Here is a 24,019-nt window from a genome sequence, read left to right as displayed (position 1 = left end):
TTCATGTTATAGTTAAGTTAACCCAAGTGATTAATCACCAAGAAATATAAAATTAATCATGCAATTTATGGGTACCAGAAAGGTTGTTAGGTCAGTATGGTCAATGAATAAGTCATTGCAAAGCCAGTGCTCACTTGTTAATGTCTACTTAAAATAAATTTAAAACTGTTATCAAGTTTTCAGAAAACAAATGAAAATGCATTGAAAAAAAGGTTCCTGTATGAAATTCTGACAATTTTATTTTGTATGTTTTATGTATGTTCCTTAAGTTAATTTAAATAATCTTCGATTGTAGCTGAGATAGGCACCAGCGACCCCTAAGGGAAAAAGCGTTAGAAATGGGTGGATGGATGGATCATTAATCCAAATGAAAAAGTGATTAATCTGATAATCATTTGAACGCAATAATTTAGTTAAAATATTTTTTTGCCACCATCAGTTTCCTTAACAGCTGACAAGACTTTAGAACAAACAAGACAAATTTCACAGCACTCCATCTCAATTGCACATAAATCATTTCACATCTACAGTTATATTATTTGTATATTATATAATTAACCTTAAAACTACCTGCATTTTGAGGACAGCAAGTAAGGAATTCATGTACAGAAAAACATGTCTGACAGCGGTCAGCGTGCCGTGCCATCGTGCGCCTTTTGCCATTCGAATTCTGCTGTCGACCCGCGGAAATTGGACACGGCGCGGGCCGGGACTCACCACCCCGCCCTGATGGTGAAGTGCTGCTTTTGGAAAGGTAATACATGCTGGTTCACATGTAGAAACTGTGTTAGCACATTTACTTCCTTTCAAGTTTAATGTCCTCTTGGTGCTGATTCAGAGTTAAGAACTATACTGAACTGGCTTTTTCTTGAGTTGGAAAAAGTCACAAGTTTTATTTTTTTTATAAGTGAGAGCACGTCCAGTATATTACTGAGACCAAAGGCCTGATTTAGTCAAAGTTTCATGTACTAAAACATGTGCAAACCTAATGGCACACGCAGAGCTGATTTAGTAATCGTGTGCAAAGTGGATTGCGTCTGTTAAGTGAGCAGAATAAGACGTGCAATCAATTTTGTGTCCGTCTTCATTAATATGCAAAATGTATACTGATCTTCAAAACGCCCACAACAGTAGGAGGAGAAAATGCAAATAGAATTATTTTGCAATGTGATTTATCAACACTCATCACTGTTTGGCAAGCACTATTTTGTGTTTTATTTAGCACGTTTCAGGATGTGCAAACTGACTGTTCCACACATGGCTGCAGGATCTGTGCTTGGGCTGCAAAGACAGGCGATGGACGGACGGAGAAACATATTGGACGACCAGAAATGAAAATAAAATCAATTAAATACACACATGCGCTGGTGATTCAATTCACAGCCTGGCGCACAGATTTAAGCGTCGGCGTGCATGTTTCTGTTGTCTTACCTTCGACTTTACTCTCATATGATCTTGAAGTGCCATCCCATGGAATTGTCCAAGATGTTTTGGTGTCCTGGAACACTCAAAGTTTCTTTCACCGGAACTAAGGGGCCAAGACCAATTCCTGAAAAACCAGTCCCGCATCATAATTCCTCCTCCACCAAATTTCACACTCACCACAATGCAGTTCAAAATGTACTGTTCTGGGGCTTCACGGTGGCAGAGGGGTTAGTGCGTCTGCCTCACAATACGAAGCTCCTGCAGTCCTGGGTTCAAATCCAGGCTCGGGATCTTTCTGTGTGGAGTTTGCATGTTCTCCCCGTGAATGCGTGGGTTCCCTCCGGGTACTCCGGCTTCCTCCCACTTCCAAAGACATGCACCTGGGGATAGGTTGATTGGCAACACTAAATTGGCCCTAGTGTGTGAATGTGAGTGTGAATGTTGTCTGTCTACCTGTGTTGGCCCTGCGATGAGGTGGCGACTTGTCCAGGGTGTACCCCGCCTTCCGCCCGATTGTAGCTGAGATAGGCGCCAGCGCCCCCCGCGAACCCAAAAGGGAATAAGCGGTAGAAAATGGATGGATGGATGTACTGTTCTCCTGGCAACCTCCAAACCCAGACTGGTCCATCAGATTGCCAGATGGAAAAGCGTGACTTATACCACTGCATTGGACTTGGTGATGTATGACTTAATTGCAGCTGCTCGGCCATGGAAACCCATTCCATGAAGCTCTCTGCGTACTGTACGTGGGCTAATTGGAAGGTCACATGAAGTTTGGAGCTCTGTAGCAACTGACTGAAGAAAGTTTTTGCACTATGCGCTTCAGCATCGGCTGACCCCTCTCTGTCAGTTTACGTGGTCTACCACTTGGTGGCTGAGTTGCTGTTGTTCCCAAACTCTTCACTTTTCTTATAATAAAGTTAACTTTGGAATATTTAGGAGCGAGGAAATGTCACGACTGGATTTGTTGCACAGGTGTTGCACACGCTGGAAATGACTGAGAGTGGCCCATTCTTTCACAAATGTTTGTAGAAACAGTCTCCATGCCTAAGTGCTTGATTTTATACATTGGTTCAAGTGATTAGGACACCTGATTCTCATTTGGATAGGTGGCCAAAAACTTTTGGCAATATAGTGTATGTGCCACAGGTTCAACACATCGCACACAGGTGTGAATGATCGTCTCCTTGGGACAAGTCCCGTATGCATGCAAAATCCTCATTTAAATAAGGCGGTCAGCACCACTTTTCGATTGCACATGCAGTCTTGGTAGATCACATGCAACACGCCCACTTACAGTACACACTATCTAGCGTGTGGTATTTGGATCTTAGTAAATTAAGCCTCTAGTGACCAGTGAGTACACTGTACACTAGTGTTGTCCAGTATTATTTTGATACTTTTCTAAATATATATATATATATATATATATATATATATATATATATCAATCAATGTTTACTTATATAGCCCTAAATCACTAGTGTCTCAAAGGGCTGCACAAACCACTACGACATCCTCGGTAGGCCCACATAAGGGCAAGGAAAACTCACACCCAGTGGGACATCGGTGACAATGATGACTATGAGAACCTTGGAGAGGAGGAAAGCAATGGATGTCGAGCGGGTCTAACATAATACTGTGAAAGTTCAATCCATAATGGATCCAACACAGCAGCGAGAGTCATATATATATATATATATATATACATATATATATATATATATATATGGGTTATACTTGTATAGCGCTTTTCTACCTTCAAGGTACTCAAAGCGCTTTGACACTATTTCCACATTCACCCATTCACACACACATTCACTCACTGATGGCGGGAGCTGCCATGCAAGGCCCCAACCACGACCAATCAGGAGCAAGGCTGAAGTGTCTTGCTCAAGGACACAACTAGGTTAATAGAAGCTGGGGATTGAACCAGGAACCCTCAGGTTGCTGGCACAGCCACTCTACCAACGGCGCCACGCCGTCGCTGTAAATAAAGGGGACCACAAGAAATGTAATTGTTGGCTTTATTCAAACAGAAAATCTTACGGTACATTAAACATATGTTTCTTATTGCAAGTTTGTCCTTAAATAAAATAGTGAACATACTAGACAACTTGTCTTTTAGTAGTAAGTAAACAAACGAAGGCTCCTAATTTAGTCTGCTGACATATGCAGTAACATATTGTGTCATTTATCATTCTATTATTTTGTCAAAATTATTAAGGACCAGTTGTAGAAAATTATATCTTAGTGGACTTGTTCATTTACTGTTAATATCTGCTTCCTTTCTCTTCTATCATGTTTTATCTACACTTCTGTTTAAATGTAATAATCACTTATTCTTCTGTTGTTTGATACTTTACATTAGTTTTGGATGATACCACAAATTTGGGTATCAACCCGATATCAAGTCGTTACAGGATCATACATTGGTCATATTGAAAGTCGTCATGTGTCCAGGGACATATTTCCTGAGTTTATAATCATAATCTGCATTAAAAAACAACTAAAGAAGTGCTGTCAAAAAATAGACGTAATCAAAGTAGTATCGACTAGATACACTCTTGTACTTGGTATCATTACAGTGGATGTCAGGTGTAGATCCACCAATGGCGTTTGGTTACATTTTGACGCCGGTGAGCTACGGTGTGTAGTGAAGCATGTTTAGCTATTCCTCGTCCTGCAGGGATGATACATGTAAGAAACTTACTTTATTTGTCGCCATGGAGGGGAGGATTAGTGATTTAGAAGTAGCTAAAACACTTCAGACTATGGTTGGACTTTAGCTGGTAGCTAGCTAGCCATGTCTTAAAGCACCTCTAACCTGAGGGTGTTTCAATGTTATAACTTCACCTTTATCGTTAGTTTTTAAGCCAAAAATGCGTCCGTTCCCCCTTTTTTGTCTACACACTGTGTCTGCTTGTAAGTACTCTGTGATTGTGCACTGCCAAACATGCTCGTCTGCCTGTAAACTAGCAATGACCCAACGTGACGACGACGGGGTCGCAGGGGTCTTGGGGGGTCGGTACTTTTCAGAGGCGGTATAGTACCGAATATGATTCATTATTATCGCAGTACTATACTAATGCTAGTATACCGTACAACCCTACTGTACACTACTACATATTACTTATTTTCTCTTTAAAAAAACTGCTGTGGCTTCGACTGGTCGTCGACTATGGGAAAAATCTGATTTGACAATGAAAATCTTTAATTGAAAACATCCCTAAACATGTCATTTCAAGTCAAAAGTATCGGTATCAGCAATACCAGCCCTGTATTTACTTGGTATTACAAACCCCCTTTCCATATGAGTTGGGAAATTGTGTTAGATGTAAATATAAACGGAATACAATGATTTGCAAAACCTTTTTAACCCATATTCAATTGAATGCACTACAAAGACAACATATTTGATGTTCAAACTCATAAACTTTATTATTTTTTTGCAAATAATAATTAACTTACAATTTCATGGCTGCAACATGTGCCAAAGTAGTTGGGAAAGGGCATGTTCACCACTGTGTTACATCACCTTTTCTTTTAACAGCACTCAGTAAACGTTTGGGAACTGAGGAAACTAATTGTTGAATCTTTGAAAGTGGAGTTCTTTCTCAGTTCTTGTTTTATGTAGAGCTTCAGTCGTTCAACAGTCCGGGGTCTCCGCTGTCGTATTTTACGCTTCATAATGCGCCACACATTTTTGATGGGAGACAGGTCTGGACTGCAGGCGGGCCAGGAAAGTACCCGCACTCTTTTTTTTACGAAGCCACGCTGTTATAACACTTGTCTTGCTGAAATAAGCAGGGGCGTCCATGATAATGTTGCTTGGATGACAACATATGTTGCTCCAAAACCTGTATGGACCATTCAGCATTAATGGTGCCTTCACAGATGTGTAAGTTGCCCATGCCTTGGACACTAATACACCTCCATACCATCAAAGACCCACCTCTTCCCAATTAGCCTGCACACCTGTGGGATGTTCCATATAAGTGTTTGATGAGCATTCCTCAACTTTATCAGTATTTATTGCCACCTTTCCCAACTTCTTTGTCACGTGTTGCTGTTATCAAATTCTAAAGTTAATGATTATTTGCAAAAAAAAAATGTTTATCAGTTTGAACATCAAATATGTTTTCTTTGTAGCACATTCAATTGAATACTGGTTGAAAATGATTTGCAAATCATTGTATTCCCTTTACATTTACATCTAACACAATTTCCCAACTCATATGGAAACGGGGTTTGTAGATCGGTACCAAAATTCTCCAGTATCGCTCAGCCCTATCAAGTGGAAGAATCATCGAAGTTTCCTACATAATCAAGTATTTGCATTTTTGCGTTTCTCAGCATCTCTTGGAAAAAAGTAAGTGCATTCCTGTAAATACATTCGTTCACCATAAGTGGATGGAAGAGATTCACAGGCTTAGCAAACGTAAGCTGGTCAGGGAGAGCGATGGCATTTTGGGCCAAAGGGTTCCCAATAAGAACATGGCAAAGAAATTTCTCCCGCAGACTTCTCTCTAGGAAAACCAGTAAGTCCCGAAGCCTGTCGGCCACAAACTCCGACTTCCACTGCTCAGGCTTGGTGGCGCAAAGCAGACGCGTTAAAGCAAGTTTGCAATGCCAGGCTGTCAAAGCGCTGCTGCCCGACAACGTTTCCTGTCCCCTGACGAGGAAACAAACGGCTTCTAAAGTTTGAAAGTGGCAGGAGTTCTCCGGGAGATGTAGAGAAACGTGTCGTAAGAGTTGATCCTCGTAGATGCGCAGTGACACAGTCCAGGTTGCATCCACTGTGCTTGAAGACGGGAGGATGTAGAGGTAAGACTCCGAGTCCAGCTTGAACACAGGTCTCAGGTTGAATCTAAGCTTCTTGCCTGATTGAAAGCGCACTACAAGCGAACCTGGAGCATGAGTAATTAAGTCAAACTTGTATTTATGAGAAATCTCTGCCCAAGCCTCACCTGTGATGCTACGAAACCATCTGCTCACCCGAGACTTTGACAAGAATGAGCTGTTTCTTACACAAAAATGACTACTGAAAGCTTCTGTGCAGGCTTTCGCCTTGGACTCCTTATTCTCACCATGCAATAAGCAAACCATGTCCTCTGCATCCGGGGACTGGCAGAGGCAGCCATTTCGGACGTTCTTTTCCACTAGTTGTATCCGCCCGCAGAGGTGAAAGTCTGTTGCCTGCTTTCTGCAGAGCACACAATCAAAGGTGAAAGGATGAGGAAGAGTCAAAGGGACGATGACGTCACAGACGTCCACTATCTGAAAGTCTCCAATTACAAGACTGGCGTCTGTATCGCAAGCAGCCCTCATGGATTTCAGCAGGTCGTCCAAAAACCCTTCCAGGAATTCCTCCTCCCTCCATTTATTCCGGGATGCAAGCCGAAGACTTTTAGAGTGAAGTTTGTGAAGAGCGCCGCTGTCTGGAAGAAGAACTTCAGCAGCAGAGAACATGTTTTTTTCTCGTGCCGTCTTGGATCCATTCCGCAAATATTTCCTAAAAAAGCTTATGACCGAAATGAAGGAGAATAAATTCAATATGCCCCAGAGATAATCCCCTTCCCAATCAGCAATGACCATCTTTGAACCTACTTCTTCTGACGTGTGTGACTGAATGATTATTTTCCCCTTTGATTCTGCACGTTCACAATGCATGTCAGTGTTTGGCATATAGTCCTCCTGACTGTCAGTTCCATCTTGTCCTGAAACATTTTGGTCCAGAAGAAGAGGTGCAGAAATATCCCAAGACCGCCCGGCATCAGTACTCATGGTCTTCTCATTCCCAGGTCTAATTTCATTGTCCATTGTCTGCAAGTCCTTGAATGTCCTCTCATCACACTGTTCGAAGACGACATCGCCCTGCTCCTCAGTCGCAGGCTCGTCCCTGGGATACACAATAAGGCCAAAGACAAACACTCGCAGAAGATTCCCTTGCATGGTCTGTGAATGGATCAAAAGGCATAAACCTGAAAAATGCAGAAAAGCAGTCAAGCAAAGCAACAAATAATATAATTTATGAAATATTTACAGTATATTGCCAATAGAAGAATAAAATGTTCACCTCTTTTTTTGGACTTTTTCAGTCATCTGTGGATGGTTTTGAAGGCGGAAACGAGAGACTAACCTGAAACCGTCACGGCCTCTGCAGTCACTTCCTATTTTAATGTGACTTGTTTTTGGTTAATGACTTATTTCCTGTGCACCCGCTCGGTGTGTTCAGTTGTGACACGTTCCTGTGCAATACAGTACAACAAGCACACTGTTCATGTTTCCTGCCGACTGTATTGTCAATGAGATATCACAGGGTTACAATTGACATGAAAGTTAACACAAACTAGATTAAAAAAATGAATGTTGCATGGACACAATTTGAGTCGTGAAACAATTCACATTTTTCAGAATACACGTATTCATATATACAACAAAAGGAGGAAACAATGCAAGTGAATTATACATACAGTGGGGCAAAAAAGTATTTAGTCAGCCACCGATTGTGCAAGTTCTCCCACTTAAAATGATGACAGAGGTCTGTAATTTTCATCATAGGTACACTTCAACTGTGAGAGACAGAATGTGAAAAAAAAATCAAAGAATTCACATTGTAGGAATTTCAAAGAATTTATTTGTAAATTATGGTGGAAAATAAGTATTTGGTCAACCCTTCAAAGCTCTCACTGATGGAAGGAGGTTTTGGCTCAAAATCTCACGATACATGGCCCCATTGATTCTTTCCTTAACACGGATCAATCGTCCTGTCCCCTTAGCAGAAAAACAGCCCCAAAGCATGATGTTTCCAACCCCATGCTTCACAGTAGGTTTGGTGTTCTTGGGATGCAACTCAGTATTCTTCTTCCTCCAAACACGATGAGTTGAGTTTATACCAAAAAGTTCTATTTTGGTTTCATCTGACCACATGACATTCACCCACAATCCTCTGCTGTATCATCCATGTATCCATTTTGGATACAGAGTGACCCACTGGTCACTCTGTCAGAGCTACAACATTCCTCTGTGGAGAGAGGAGAACCTTCCAGAAGGAAAACTATCTCTTCAACAATCCACCAACCAGGCCTGCATGGTATAGGGGGGCCAGACGGAAGCCCTATCTTAGTGAAAAGAATTGTCAAAATGCACCTAAAAGACTCTCAGACAATGAGAAAAAATACATTTTATAATTTTTATTACAATTGTTTTTTTGTTTTTTCTTTATTTTCAATAAATCTGCCAAATTGAAAAAAATCACATTGTCATTATTGGGTATTGTGTGTAGAATTTTGAGGACAAAAGAGAATTGATTCCATCTTGGAATAAGGCTGCAACTTAAAATGTGGAAAACGTGAAGCGCTATGAATACTTTTTGGATGCGTTATATGTGAATAGAATTAAATATATCCATCCATTATCTACCATGTATTCCCTTTGGGGTCGCGGGGGGCGCTGGTGCCTATCTCAGATACAATCAGGTGGAAAGCGAGGTACACCCTGGACAAGTCGCCACCTCCATCCATCCATCCATTTTCTACCGCTTATTCCCTTTTGGGGTCGCGGGGGCGCTGGCGCCTATCTCAGCTACAATCGGGCGGAAGGCGGGGTACACCCTGGACAAGTCGCCACCTCATCGCAGTAAAATTTAATTTATGCATTCTGTTAACATACTTAATATTGTCAATTCTTAGGTGATTATCAATTGCAACGATGGTTAAAAATCCAATGATCTGAGTGATGAGGCAAGACAATATGAGCTTTGCTACTGCTACTTTTCACACACCATTATTCTTTTTAGTTGTCATTTAATATTATAGAGTAGTTTTTTTTGCTGATGAAGATGTTGTATTGGAGATGCTTATGTATTTGAATTGTTTGTTGTGTTGTAAAAATATTAGTGGAGAAAAAAAAGAATACCAGGATTATGTGAAAACCCACGGACATAACTTAAGTATGAATATTTCTGAAGGATTTAAATGATTTTATTTATGGTAACGTCTAATTTTAGGAAGTAGGAACTGGCAATAAATGCTATAATTCCAGTGTTCAAGGTTGTTCAATTATTTTTTAAATTGTATTGCAATCCAATCAATCAACAGCAGGGTTGTCAAATGGAGAAAAATCTACTCCCAAGTGGGCCGGTCTGGTCTCTTAAAAATAGAGACAACTTCAGATTATAGTTTTTGTTTAAAAATAGAACAAGCACATTCTGAAAATGTAAATGTTGCGATTAATAGGATTCTATCTTTATTTGTCATTATTGCTACTTTCTGAATAAATGATGTGATAATGTTTATCAGTCAACTCATTGGTGTTAATTTTCAGTCTATCAAGATAAAAAAAATGATATCAAAATCAAAAATTACAGGATGTTATTTATGTAGTTTGCTCATTTTTCTCGACTGGTGAACTAACATAATGAGGTTTATTTTTTTTCCATATGTAGCATCATCTAGAACAGGGGTCACCAACCTTTTTGAAACCAAGAGCTACTTCTTGCGTACTGATTAATGCGAAGGGCTACTAGTTTGATACACACTTAAATAAATTGCCAGAAATAGCCAATTTGCTCAACTTACCTTTAACTCTGTTATTGTTAATAATTAATAATATTTATCTTTGTGGAAACACTAATCATCTTAATGATTTTTCACAATAAATATATATAGAAACAGAATATATAACAAATTGGACCAAGCTATATTTCTAACAAAGAAAAATCATTATTTCTTCTAGATTTTACCAAAACAAAAATTTAAAAATAAATTCAAAAGACTTTGAAATAAGATTTAAATTTGATTCTACAGATTTTCTAGATTTGCCAGAATATTTTTTTTGAATTTGAATCATAATAAGTTTGGAGAAATATTTCACAAATATTCTTCATCAAAAAAACAGAAGCTAAAATGAAGAATTTAATCAAATTTATTTATTATTCTTTACAATAAGAAAAATAAATTTACTTAAACATTTATTTAAATTGTCAGGAAAGAAGAGGATGGAATTTAAAAGGTAAAAAGGTTTAGGGACGGCGTGGCGCAGTGGGAGAGTGGCCGTCCGCAACCCGAGGGTCACTGGTTCAAAATCCCACCTAGTACCAACCTCGTCACGTCCGTTGTGTCCTGAGCACGACACTTCACCCTTGCTCCTGATGGGTGCTGGTTGGCGCCTTGCATGGCAGCTCCCTCCATCAGTGTGTGAATGTGTGTGTGAATGGGTAAATGTAGAACTAGTGTCAAAGCGCTTTGAGTACCTTGAAGGTAGAAAAGCGCTATACAAGTACAACCCATTTATGTGTTTAAAAATCCTAAAATCATTTTTAAGGTTGTTTTTTTTCTCTAAAATTTTCTTTCTGAAAGTTATAAGAAGCAAAGTAAAAAAAATAAATGGATTTATTTAAACAAGTGAAGACCTAGTCTTTGAAATATTTTCTTGGATTTTCAAATTCTATTTGAGTTTTGTCTCTCTTAGAATTAAATTTGTCGAGCTAAGCAAGCTTGCTAGTAAATACAAAACCATTTAAAAATAGAGGCAGCTCACTGGTAAGTGCTGCTATTTGAGCTATTTTTAGAACAGGCCAGCGGGCTACTCATCTGGTCCTCACGGGTGAGCTGGTGCCCGCGGGCACCGTGTTGGTGACCCCTGGTGTAGAAAGATACAACGAATTGCTCTTGTGACATCTAGTGGACACATTTAGAGCAGCGTTTTTTTTTTTCATAAAAACATTTCGTCAAGCTTTATACTCTCGGCAGGGTTCTTAAGGGTGCATGGGAGTTTGCCCAACAAGTCTACATGTGCTTTGTGGACTTGGAGAAGGCATTCGACCGTGTCCCTCGGGAAGTCCTGTGGGGAGTGCTCAGAGAGTATGGGGTATCGGACTGTCTGATTGTGGCAGTCCACTCCCTGTAAGATCAGTGTCAGAGCTTGGTCCACATTGCTGGCAGTAAGTCGGACACGTTTCCAGTGAGAGTTGGACTCCACCAAGGCTGTCCTTTGTCACCGATTCTGTTCATAACTTTTACGGACAGAATTTCTAGGCGCAGTCAAGGCGTTAAGGGGATCCGATTTGGTGGCTGCAGCTATAGGTCTCTGCTTTTTGCAGATGATGTGGTCCTGATGGCTTCATCTGGCCAGGATTTTCAGATCTCACTGGATCGGTTCGCAGCCGAGTGTGAAGCGGCCGGAATGAGAATCAGCACCTCCAAGTCTGAGTCCATGGTTCTCGCCCGGAAAAGGGTGGAGTGCCATCTCTGGGTTGGAGAGGAGATTCTGCCCCAAGTGGAGGAGTTCAAGTACCTAGGAGTCTCGTCACAAGTGAGGGAAGAGTGGATGGTGAGATCGACAGGTGGATTGGTGCGGCGTATTCAGTTATGTGGACGCTGTATCGATCCGTTGTGGTGAAGAAGGAGCTGAGCCGGAAGGCAAAGCTCTCAATTTACCGGTCGATCTACGTTCCCATCCTCACCTATGGTCATGAGCTTTGGGTTATGACCAAAAGGACAAGATCACGGGTACAAGCGGCCGAAATGAGTTTCCTCCGCCGGGTGGTGGGGCTCTCCCTTAGAGATAGGGTGAGAAGCTCTGCCATCCGGGAGGAACTCAAAGTAAAGCCGCTGCGCCTCCACATCGAGAGGAGCCAGATGAGGTGGTTCGGGCATCTGCTCAGGATGCCAACACGTGGGAGGTGTTTAGGGCACGTCCAACAAGTAGGAGGCCACAGGGAAGACCCAGGACAGTGACTATGTCTCCCGGCTGGCCTGGGAACGCCTCGGGATCCCCCGGGAAGAGCTGGACGAAGTGACTGGGGAGAAGAAATTATGGGCTTCCCTGCTTTGGCTGCTGCCCCTGCGACCCGACCTCAGATAAGCGGAAGAAGATGGATGGATGGAGATTTTGTCAAATTTTTATAATTAGCAAACTCATCCCGCGGGCCGGATAAAGCCTGTTCGTGGGTTTGATCTACAAGATACTTTGCTTAAAATGTACTTCACAGTTAATTGCATCATGTATTTATACATTGATTTCCTTGGAATGTGAATAGCACCCACTTGGTGTAAGAGCCCTTCTACTCGAGGTACAATCGAGATCCAATGTTTTTATTAATACCGAGAAACAGTGTCAACAATGATTATGTGTATTTTCAAGAAATCAGGCATTATCTAGCTGGTATGTAAATGTTTACATATTCAAACAAACACATTTGAATGCACTTTGCATGTCTCAATCGGTTCACTCCAAACACAAACATACAACCTTCAGAAAAGTTTTTTAAAAAACACTTAAAACGTGTATTTTTGCGATTCAGCATTGGTTTTATCGTCTTTGGCAAAAGTCACAGGTGATGAATGAGAATATTTTGCATGCACAGGTGCCTATGAGAGGCAGGATGTAATGACAAAGCTTGTGATTGGCTGTGAGAATCCCCACAGAGGCTCAGAGAAACACCTTTCAGTCAGTCTGACATGCGATGGGAAGACCACAACAAAAGAACAGCAAATTACTTGAAAAGGATCGATTTCAATGTGCGAGCTGTCCGTTTCAATCGAGTAAGTGTTGCTATTTGTCCTACACTTTGATCAATATTTATCCACTAACAGCAGGCTGTCTGTATACAAGCTGGCTTTGACTAAGCCGGTACTTTAAGAGCATATGGTAACACTTATCAAGGGTTGGTGTCAATTTATTAGTCAGCTGAAAATCCTTATTAAGAACATTTCTGCTGTGTTGTAAAGTATCTCTAATCCTGTAGGAAACAGCCGTGAGAAGTCACCTGGTGCAAAATAGTTTAATGCTTAATAGTTACTGTGTAACAAATTTTGGACAATTATAAACTGAATATGTAGTCAAAGAACACATTGTATGGGTTATGCTAGATCTGGGAAAATTAAGGCCCGGGGGCCACATGCGGCCCTTTAAGTTTTTCAATCTGGCCAGCCGGATTTTCCCAAATAATTTTTTTTAGATCTTTAAGATGGAAACTGTAGTTGCCATTATGATGTGCAGTCATGTTTTCAAATGACCGTAGGTCTTGAACTATACAAAGTATTTCGACATTTGGAACCTGCCCTTTTGCATGATGTTAAAGGTTTGTGCAGCCCTTTGAGACACTAGTGATTTAGGGCTATATAAGTAAACATTGATTGATTGATATACTGGTTACTATGGTAACTTAATTAGTTACTATGGTAATCTAATTAGTTACTATGATAATGTAAGTCACAGCAGCTGAGACGAGGTACCAAGTAGTGTGGGTGGGGAGCGTTTCCACAGAGTGTTTCCAGAGCAGCCAGCCTGAAATGCGGGTGTGAGGGACAAACGTGGAAGGAGATTTTTACAACAAAGTTCTAAAGCTTAGTGATGTATCAGCTATATCAGATTGTAGGTGGGTTTTTTTTTAACCCTTAGTGTTCATATTTCACTGTGTTTGTTGCATTTTTGTTGTGTTTCGTTTAATTGTAAAATATGTTGATGGAGAGGGTGTGTGACGTTCGTATGTTGTCAATATTCAGTGTTTTATCGTTCATAGTTAGTATTGTAAATCCCACATTCTTTATTTGCATGTACATTCTGGGTATCTCATTCAGCGATAAAGTCCTAACGGATGGTCCCAAGCTAAAACAGCAAACAAAGTGGTTTTAGTACAAAAGTTTTATTTACACATAATCAAAAAGTACAGGTTGGATTGAATTGCCCATGCAAACAGACAACGTCCTCCAGAGGATCCAGAATCAAGCAAAATCATAACATAATATTGGTCTACTGGCCTTTTATATGTTTTCCTCATATGTTAAGGTCCCGTTGTTTTGGACTTGTTTGCTTGAAACGTCCTTGAATCCCTTAGTAATAATATACAATCAAAATATTTTGTAGAATGGTTAGCCCGACCACAAGTTCAACTTTCACCTACATATGCTCTTTCAGTGATTCAGAGGCTTTTAGACAGACTTTTTTTTTTACACTAAAACAGACACAAAATATGGTATAAAGATCAGAAATTCCACTACAAGAGTTGGACAATATCGGACTATCGGATATCGGCAAAAAAGCCATTATCGGACATCTCTAGCTGAGACCATTGTGTTCCAATCAATTAAACACCCCGATGTCCTTCTTTTGACAGATATCTAAAGGCCTGAGAAGAGATGGATAAATTCCGTATGATGTTCCAGTTCCTCCAGTCCAACCAGGAATCTTTCATGAACGGGATCTGTGGAATCATGGCTCTGGCCAGTGCTCAGATGTATTCTGCTTTCGAGTTCAGCTGCCCCTGCATGCCCGAATACAACCACAGCTACGGCATTGGTCTGCTCATCGTCCCTCCTATATGGTTCTTCTTATTGGGCTTTGTGTTGAACAATAACGTGTCTGTGCTGGCCGAGGAGTGGCGAAGGCCGACGGGGAAACGGGAGAAGGATCCGTCCATCCTCCGCTACATGTTGTGTTCCATCACGCAGAGGTCTTTGATTGCGCCTGCAGTCTGGGTGTCGGTCACTCTCATGGACGGCAAGAGCTTCCTCTGCGCTTTCAGCATCAATTTGGATATTGAGAGGTTTGGGAATTACAGTCTCATCAAAGGGATGCCCGAGACTGAGAAGATGAAACTCCTGGCAAAGATCCCCTGCAAGGATTTGTTTGAGCATCAAGAAATACGAGTGGCGGCGTCACGGTACATCAAATGCATATCACAGGTGGTCTTATCTTCTTATGCTTCATGTTTCTTTGCAGACGTTGTTAGGTCACAGCATTTTGTAGACAGAGCCTATACCAGGTGACTTTGGGCAAGAAGCTGGGTTCACCCTCGCCTGGTCTCCAGCCAATCACAGGGTACACGTAAATAAACAACTATTCACACACAACTATTTACAATATAGGATCTCCAATTGAGGCAGTGCTTCTCAAATATTTTCTGATACATTTTGCTCCCTCCCCACTCTCCGACACGACTATAAATGCTATCATTTGACTATAAAATTGTTTTAAGCACACCTCTGCATAACATTGTATCCCCATTAACATTAGAGAAAACAAACAAGCCGAAAGAAACATGGTTCAACTTCAAACTTAACACAACAAATAACTGATTTCAACCTAGTCTTTAAAGATTTAAAGAGCTTCAATTAGCCTAACATTTCAAATTCTATCCTTTTTCAAACTATAAACATTTTTTGACCAACTCGATTTGACACTGAAAAATGAATTAAAATGAACTCAATAAATAATAAAACAAAACCCAAAACCAGTGAAGTTGGCACATTGTGTAACTCGTAAATAAAAACAGGATACAATCATTTGCTTATCCTTTTCAACCTTGAGTAGACTGCAAAGACAAGATATTTAACGTTCAAACAGGAACTTTTTTTTTTGTTGCAAATATTAGCTCATTTGGAATTTGAAGCCTGCAACATGTTTCAAAAAAGCTGGCACAAGTTGCAAATAAAGACTGACAAAGTTGAGGAATGCTCATCAATCACTTATGTGGAACATCCCACAGGTGAACAGGCTGATTGGGAACAGGTGGGTGCCATGATTGGGTTTAACAGCAGCTTCCAAGAAATGCTCAGTCATTCACAAACAAGGATGGTGCGAGGGTCATCACTTTGTGAACAAATGCATGAGCAAAATGTCAAACAATTTAAGGACAACATTTCTCAATGAGATATTGCAAGAAATTTAGGGATTTCACCATCTGCGGTCCGTAATATCATCAAAAGGTTCAGAGAATCTGGAGAAAACACTGCACGTAAACAGCAAGGCTGAAAACCAACATTGAATGCCTGTGACTTTCGATCTCTCAGGCGGTACTGCATCAAAAAACGAAATCATTTTGTAAAGGATATTAGCACATGGGCTCAGAAACACTTCAAAAAACCACTGTCAGCAACTACAGTTTGTCGCTACATCTGGAAGTGCAAGTTAAAACTGTACTATCAACAACACCCAGAAACACCACCGGCTTCACTGAGCCTGAGCTCATATAAGATGGACTGATGCAAAGTGGAAAAGGGTTCTGTGGTCTGACGAGTCCACATTTCAAATTGTTTTTGGAAACTGTGGACGTTGTTTACACAAAGAGGAAAATAATCATTGTTATAGGCGCAAAGTTCAAAAGCCAGCATCTGTGATGGTAGGGTGGTGTATTAGTGCCCAAGGAATGCATAACTTACACATCTGTGAAGGCACCATTAATGCTGAAAGGTACATACAGGTTTTGGAGCAACATATGTTGCCATTTAAGCAAAATTATCATGGACGCCCCTGCTTTTTTCAGCAAGACAATGCCAAGCCATGTGTTGCAACAGCGTGGCCTCATAGTAAAAGAGTGCGGGTACTAGACTGGCCGGCCTGTAGTCCAGACCTGTCTCCCATTGAAAATGTGTGCCGCAATACGAAGCCTAAAATACCACAACGGAGACCCCGGACTGTTGAACAACTTAAGCTGTACATCAAGCAAGAATGGGAAAGAATTCCACCTAAAAAGCTTCAAAAATTGGTCTCCTCAGTTCCCAAACATTTATTGAGTGTTGTTAAAAGGAAAGGCCATGTAACACAGTGGTAAAAAAGCCCTCATGCCAACTTTTTTTACAATGTGTTGCTGCCATAAAATTGTAAGCTAATGATTATTTGCACAAAAAAAAAATACAGCTCTCAGTTTGAACATTAAATATTCTGTCTTTGCAGTCTATTCAATTGAATATGAATTGAGGATTTGCAAACCACTGTACTCTGTTTTTAGTTATGAATTACACAACGTGCATCTCGATATCAAACATATATCTCAAACATGCATATCAAACAAACACTGCAAATGAATACATTCTTCGACTGCTCCTTCGGACTGGAGTGAGTGGTACTTTTGTTGCCGTCTTTCATATGTTGCACTCTTCCACTCTTCTTGATTACCTCTTGAGGAACTCTGAAGAAACATTTATCCTTTTTGCAATTTAAAACGGTTCATAATGCCGAAAACAACAAATGCATAGGGCATTTTTCTTTGAGAAAGGGTAATTGGCGCCTTGAGAACAGACACTGGCTGGACCACCACGCTTATTCAATGGACGGGCCGTCATTTTGAGTCCAAGCAATTCATTCTTGATGATTTTTTTTTTTTTCCGACTGTGATCAAAAACAAAACAGCAGCAACGTTTGTCTTCAAGATACATATTTACCCACGTACATTTTCAAAAGATATTTTCTGATTCTTTTGGTGAGGGCGTGCTGTGGGTGGTTTCATTGACAATCACACACAAACCATTTACAGACACAAAAAAAATGGTTATAAAAGTGACTGTGGAACAAAAATCTCCCAAAATTTACACCAAAGCATATCCAATACATGTTATCTAGATCAGTGGTTCTCAAATGGGGGTACGCGTACCCCTGGAGGTACGTGAAGGTATGCCAAGGGGTACGTGAGATTTTTTTTAAATATCCTAAAATCAGCAACAATTCAAAAATCCTTTATAAATATATTCATTGAATAATACTCAACAAAATATAAATCTAAGTTCATAAACCGTGAAAAGAAATACAGCAATGCAATATTCAGTGTTGACAACTAGATTTTTTGTGGACATGTTCCATAAATATAGATGTTAAAGATTTCTTTTTTTGTGAAGTAATGTTTAGAATTAAGTTCATGAATCCAGATGGATCTCTATTACAATCCCCAAAGAGGGCACTTTAAGTTGATGATTACTTCTATGTGTAGAAATCTTTATTTATAATTGAATCACATGTTTATTTTTCAACAAGTTTTTAGTTATTTCGTTTTTTTCCAAATAGTTCAAGAAAGACCACTACAAATGAGGAATATTTTGCACTGCTATACAAATTAGTAAATCAGAAACTGATGACATAGTGCTGTATTTTACTTCTTTATCTCTTTTTTTCAACCAAAATGGCTTTGCTCTGATTAGGGGGTACTTGAATTAAAAAAATGTTCACAGGGGGTACATCACTGAAAAAAAGATTGAGAACCACTGATCTAGACTAATGATTTTTAAACTGTGGTAGGCAGGCTCTATCTAGTGGGACGCCGAAGAATCACTTGATCAAATATTCTAACACAGTGTTACTGTTCAAACTGGTTGTAATTAATTGGCCCAAAATATTAAATGTATTTGTCATATAAAACATATGCCTTGTTTTTAATGAATATTAAGGCCTACTATGTTACTATATTTTAATGTTGGTCATTATGGTGGTACCAAAGGTTTTCTGAGGTGGAACCATTGATATATATTTTTTAATGTAGATTAAAATCCATCCATTCATCCATTTTCTACCATCCATCCATCCATCCATCCATCATCTTCCGCTTATCCGAGGTCGGGTCGCGGGGGCAGCAGCCTAAGCAGGGAAGCCCAGACTTCCCTATCTCCAGCCACTTCGTCTAGCTCTTCCCGGGGGATCCCGAGGCGTTCCCAGGCCAGCCGGGAGACATAGTCTTCCCAACGTGTCCTGGGTCTTCCCCGTGGCCTCCTACCAGCTGGACGTGCCCTAAACACATCCCTAGGGAGGCGTTCGGGTGGCATCCTGACCAGATGCCCGAACCACCTCATCTGGCTCCTCTCGATGTGGAGGAGCAGCGGCTTTACGTTGAGCTCCTCCCGGATGGCAGAGCTTCTCACCCTATCTCTAAGGGAGAGCCCCGCCACCCGGCGGAGGAAACTCATTTCGGCCGCTTGTACCCGTGATCTTATCCTTTCGGTCATGACCCAAAGCTCATGACCATAGGTGAGGATGGGAACGTAGATCGACCGGTAAATTGAGAGCTTTGCCTTCCGGCTCAGCTCCTTCTTCACCACAACGGATCGATACAACGTCCGCATTACTGAAGACGCCGCACCGATCCGCCTGTCGATCTCACGATCCACTCTTCCCCCACTCGTGAACAAGACTCCTAGGTACTTGAACTCCTCCACTTGGGGCAGGGTCTCCCTCCTCTCTGAGCTGCTACCTTACCGTGGTAGAGGAGTTTGCGTGTCCCAATGATCCTAGGAGCTATGTTGTCTGGGGGCTTTCATGCCCCCTGGTAGGGTCTCCCAAGACAAACAGGTCCATTTTCTACCGCTCGTCCCATTTGGGGTCGCGGGGGATGCTGGAGCCTATCTCCGCTGCATTCGGGCGGAAGGCGTTGTACACCCTGGACAAGTCACGCCTCATATCAGGGCCAACACAGATAGACAGACAACATTCAGATTCACATTCACACACTAGGGCCAATTTAGTGTTGCCAATCAACCTATCCCCAGGTGCATGTCTTTGGAGGTGGGAGGAAGCCGGAGTACCCGGAGGGAACCCATAGGGAGGACATGCAAACTCCACACAGAAAGATCCCGAGCCCGGGATTGAACCAAGGACTACTCAGGACCTTCGTATTGTGAGGCACATGCAGTAACCGCTGTTACACCGTGTTGCCTAAATTAAAATCATCATTAAAAAAAAATTGTCATTAAAGGCATACTGAAATTAGATTTTCTTATTTAAACGGTGATAGCAGGTCCGCTCTATGTGTCATACTTGATCATTTCGCGATATTGCCATATTTTTGCTGAAAGGATTTAGTAGAGAACATCGACGATAAAGTTTGCAACTTTTGGTCGCTAATAAAAATGCCTTGTCCGTACCGGGAGTAGCAGACGATGTGCGCATTACGTCACGGGTTGTAGGGCTCCTCATATCCTCACAATGTTTATAAGCATAGCCACCAGCAGCAAGAGCGATTCGGACCGAGAAAGCGACAATTTCCCCGTTAATTTGAGCGAGGATGAAAGATTCGTGGATGAGGAAAGTTAGAGTGAAGCACTAAAAAAAAAAATGAAAGAAAAGGCGACAGCAGTGGAAGCGATTCAGATGTTATTAGACACATTTACCAGGATAATTCTGGAAAATCCCTTATCTGCTTATTGTGTTAATAGTGTTTTAGTGAGATTATAAAGTCATACCTGTAAGTCAGAGGGCTGCGGTGACCACCAGTGACTCTGAGAGAAGCCAATGGAGGAGCCAAGATCACAGCTGCCTTTTTGACATCTGCTGCAGGAGGACGCAAAAAGACGACTTAATATCACAATTTTCTCATCCAAAAACTTGCTGGTTGACATGTGGTAGAGAAACATGTTTTCTAAAGCTTCACAACAAACAAAGAAACACCGGCTGTGTTTTGGTTGCTAAAGGCAGCTGCAATCCACCGCTTTCCACCAACACCATTGTTCTTTATAGTCTCCATTATTAATTGAACAAATTGCAAAAGATTCAGCAACATAGAGGTCCAAAATACTGTGTAATGATGCGATAAAAACAGAGTACTTTTAGCTGTGAGTGGTGCTGGGAGAACATGTCCGCTCCAACCAATAACGTCACAAGCACGCGTCAACATAAGCGTCATCGTTCCGCAACGTTTTCAACAGGATTCCTCGCGGGAAATTTAAAATTGCAATTTAGTAAACTAAAAAGGCCGTATTGGCATGTGTTGCAATGTTAATATTTCATCATTGATATATAAACTATCAGACTGCGTGGTGGGTAGTAGTGGGTTTTAGTAGACCTTTAAGTATAACACATGACAAGCATATCTAAAGCTAACTTTGAGCTCATTGCGGCTTTTTATTGGCTTAATATTAACAAACCAAATGTATTATCCACGGAACTATTTTCATCCTTTCAAAACACCCACTCTCTTATTTAGCTCTTTGATCAGATGAAGACAATTTATTGCCTTCAGATGTGTTTAATTGTCTATATTTCCCAGGCTTGTGGCTGGATGTTTTTGCTGATGATAACCTTCACGGCCTTCTTGATCCGCGCCATCCGACCGTGCTTCACTCAGGCCGCTTTTCTCAAAACCAAATACTGGTCCCACTACATCGACATCGAGCGTAAGATGTTCGACGAAACCTGTAAGGAGCACGCCAAGAGCTTCGCCAAGGTTTGCATCCATCAGTACTTTGAGAACATCAGCGGAGAGATGCGAAGCTTCCACGGCCATCGCCCCGGCAAGTGTGACGGCGACTACGAAGACGAGGACAAGAAGGGGGACGGTGAAGAGAAACTCCTGGGTATAAGGGCGCAGGATGACATGAATAAAGCTTTGTGGAACTGGCACACCTGCAAACCAGCTCTTGCACTGAGGACGGAACAAATGAATGGGGAAAACCAAGACAAACTGAACGGGAACGGAACAATAAACGGCTTTGCAAACAGCCACACCCTTAATGTGGAGAAAAAGGAATGGGCGGTGTACTACAGTAAAGTCTGACAGCAAAGGAACAAAACAACTGCTTTTCGGAAAATATTTGGAGAAATATGTTGCATTTCCTTTCTTTTTTACACATTTCGAAGATTTCAACATTCAATTTGCTCCTGTTGAATATGATAATATGCATTAGATTTTTTCAGATACATCGATTCCAAAAAAAAGTCTAGATTTATATTCTGTTGCTTTGATTAATCAATTAAGGAGTGTACTAATAAAACTTGATCCGTCAGCCTTGCCCCTGACAGTTTGTTTTAGTTTTTCCTCTGTGTGTTTAGTATTTCTTGTCTTTAGTTCCTGTCAGCGCTCCTATTTTGTCTGTTTCCTGTTTTTTCTCCTTGTGCGCTGTTTCCCCTCAGATGCGGCTGATTGGCACCTGGCCACACCTGGTGTCAATCAGCCCGCTCCTATTTTAGACCTGTCTTCCCATCCAGTTAGTGCTGGATTATTGTCGTGTCGCTCCTGTCTTGTCCATGTCGCTCTTGTCGCTCCTGTCGTGTCGTGCCGTGCCTTGTATTTGTGGCGTAGCGGTAAGCTAGATCCGTTAGATGTTTGTAACTTACTGTTCTTTGTTCCCTGCTTCCAGTTTGTTTTGTACTACACGTTACGACTTTTGTTTTCCTGCTCGCTACCCGCTAGCTTCCACGCTACACCCTTTTTTTTTTTTGCTAGCTTCCATATTAAGCTCCTTTTTTTTTCTAGCTCCCATGCTAGCTCCCTTAGTTTGTCTCGTGCGCGCTTTTGGTTGTACTCCTTTGGTTTGTTCTTGTTCTAATATTTAAAACCATGTTTTCCTGTTCAATGTTTGCCTCCGTCTCTGCATCTTGGGGTTCGTCACAAACAAACTTTGATCTGATCAATCCCAGACCACATGAAGTGGTTGGAACTTCACAAATGTGGACTTAGAACACAGGAAATCATTTATGTTGTGAATTATTGTTTTTAAAAACATGTTACATTAAAAATGCATCTTAATCCTGGATTGCGCCTCTCTATTCTCCTCTCGCATACATAAGTGGACTTTTTCTTAAGTGCATCTAGATAAACTAATGAGCACTATATACAAAGTTAATGCTTGTTTTCACCATGCAATATTACATTAAAAAAATCAAGTACATTTTTTTTGCTGCCAGTGGCTGAAACATCGAGGGCGAAACCTTCAAAATAAAAGCGCATTCAAAACTTCAATTGCCGACCTTTAGTTTTGTCATTATGTGCTCAAAAATTTTAATATATGACTATTTATATCAACAATTAAATATTTTTATGTTTACCGGTTTCCCACCTTTTTCTGTAAGAGCAGCCAGAAGTTGGCATGCCCGTTAGCGATCCTGTTCTGTCTCCCTGTAATGTTTGTCTGCTCTTCAATGGGATTGTGCGGAAATTCTAAATTTCCCCTTGGGGATTAGTAAAGTATTTCTGATTCTGATTCTGACAGTGTCTGCATGGCCAATGCAATAGAGAGCATATTAAGGCGGGAAAGGGGGTCGGGAATGCTAAGATGTATGTCAGTGGTTCTCAACCTTTTTTCAGTGATGTAGCCCCTGTGAACATTTTTTTAATTCATGTACTGTTGTGATCCGGTTCCGGATCACATCTTGAGCCTATGTTTGAGTCTCTTTTTGTGTTTAGGTTATTTCTGGACTCTGCCGATCCCTTTGTTTGAGCACTTCCTTGTTTGTATTTGTCACCATGGCTACTTCATTTGCTCCAACTGCGCTTACTTTCTGACGCACACCTGGTTTTGATTATTGTGTTAGTATTTAAGTCCGCCTGCTACCTGAGTTCTTTCTGGATCTTTTGTTTGGTCTATGCAACAGTTGCGTTTGGTATTCCTCTTTGTCTTTACTCTGCTAAATCTTAGCTTAGCTTCCGCGCGCTCGGCTCGCGCTTCTGTGGGCTCTGAACACGACTATTGCTAAACTTTAGCATTTAGCTTTCCCTGCGTTGGCACGCTTTTCTTTGCCTTTTGTACAAGTGGTATTTTTGTCATTTGTATATTAAAATCAGTTCTTACTTACTATCCTGCCTGTCCGAAGTCCTGTAGCATCCGGGGGTGACACTTCGCGCATCCAAAATGCACCGTCAACGCAAAAGGTACCCCCTAATCAGAGAAAAGCATTTTTGGTTGAAAAAAAGAGATAAAGAAGTATAATACAGCACTATGTCATCAGTTTCTGATTTATTAAATTGTATAACAGTGCAAAATATTGCTCATTTGTAGTGGTCTTTTTGAACTATTTGAGAAAGAAAGATACAAAAATAACTAAAAACCTTGTTGAAAAATAAACAAGTGATTCAATTATAAATAAAGATTTCTGGGGATTGTAATAGAGA

At 40.9% G+C, this 24,019-nt stretch overlaps 2 protein-coding genes across 3 annotated transcripts; one reads left to right on the top strand and one right to left on the bottom strand.

The window, feature by feature from the left end:
- Positions 1 to 3,438: 3,438 nt before the first annotated feature.
- LOC133538989 (inositol 1,4,5-trisphosphate receptor-interacting protein) lies at positions 3,439 to 7,647 on the bottom strand. Of its 2 annotated transcripts, none has more exons than XM_061880963.1 (2): positions 7,505 to 7,647; positions 3,439 to 7,409 (listed from the first exon to the last, which is right to left on the bottom strand). In XM_061880963.1, the coding sequence occupies exon 2, from the start codon at positions 7,378 to 7,380 to the stop codon at positions 5,719 to 5,721; it is 1,662 nt and encodes a 553-aa protein (XP_061736947.1). In that variant the 5' UTR covers positions 7,381 to 7,409; positions 7,505 to 7,647; the 3' UTR covers positions 3,439 to 5,718. The 2 variants fall into 2 exon arrangements, with proteins under 2 accessions (XP_061736947.1, XP_061736946.1); XM_061880962.1 differs by having other exon boundaries at positions 3,439 to 7,383; positions 7,505 to 7,646.
- A 5,246-nt stretch (positions 7,648 to 12,893) lies between these two features.
- LOC133538600 (calcium homeostasis modulator protein 1) lies at positions 12,894 to 22,198 on the top strand. The gene is made up of 3 exons (XM_061880255.1): positions 12,894 to 12,974; positions 14,549 to 15,116; positions 21,179 to 22,198. Exons 2-3 carry the CDS (start codon positions 14,571 to 14,573, stop codon positions 21,683 to 21,685), a joined length of 1,053 nt encoding a protein of 350 aa, XP_061736239.1. The 5' UTR covers positions 12,894 to 12,974; positions 14,549 to 14,570; the 3' UTR covers positions 21,686 to 22,198.
- The last annotated feature ends 1,821 nt before the right edge of the window (positions 22,199 to 24,019 follow it).

The sequence above is a fragment of the Nerophis ophidion genome, linkage group LG20, assembly GCF_033978795.1.
Source record: "Nerophis ophidion isolate RoL-2023_Sa linkage group LG20, RoL_Noph_v1.0, whole genome shotgun sequence".
Taxonomy (NCBI): Eukaryota; Metazoa; Chordata; class Actinopteri; order Syngnathiformes; family Syngnathidae; genus Nerophis; species Nerophis ophidion.
The sequence above is the reverse complement of the archived record's forward strand: the minus strand, read 5'-3'. Positions and strand labels throughout refer to the sequence as shown.

Bases quoted from the DNA above. Each gene is read 5' to 3' on its own strand.
- LOC133538989 (XM_061880963.1), bottom strand. From the start codon at position 7,380: ATGCAAGGGAATCTTCTGCGAGTGTTTGTCTTTGGCCTTATTGTGTAT.
- LOC133538600 (XM_061880255.1), top strand. From the start codon at position 14,571: ATGGATAAATTCCGTATGATGTTCCAGTTCCTCCAGTCCAACCAGGAA. The intron at 15,117-21,178 runs GTGGTCTTATCT...TATATTTCCCAG, and splicing joins ACATCAAATGCATATCACAG to GCTTGTGGCTGGATGTTTTT.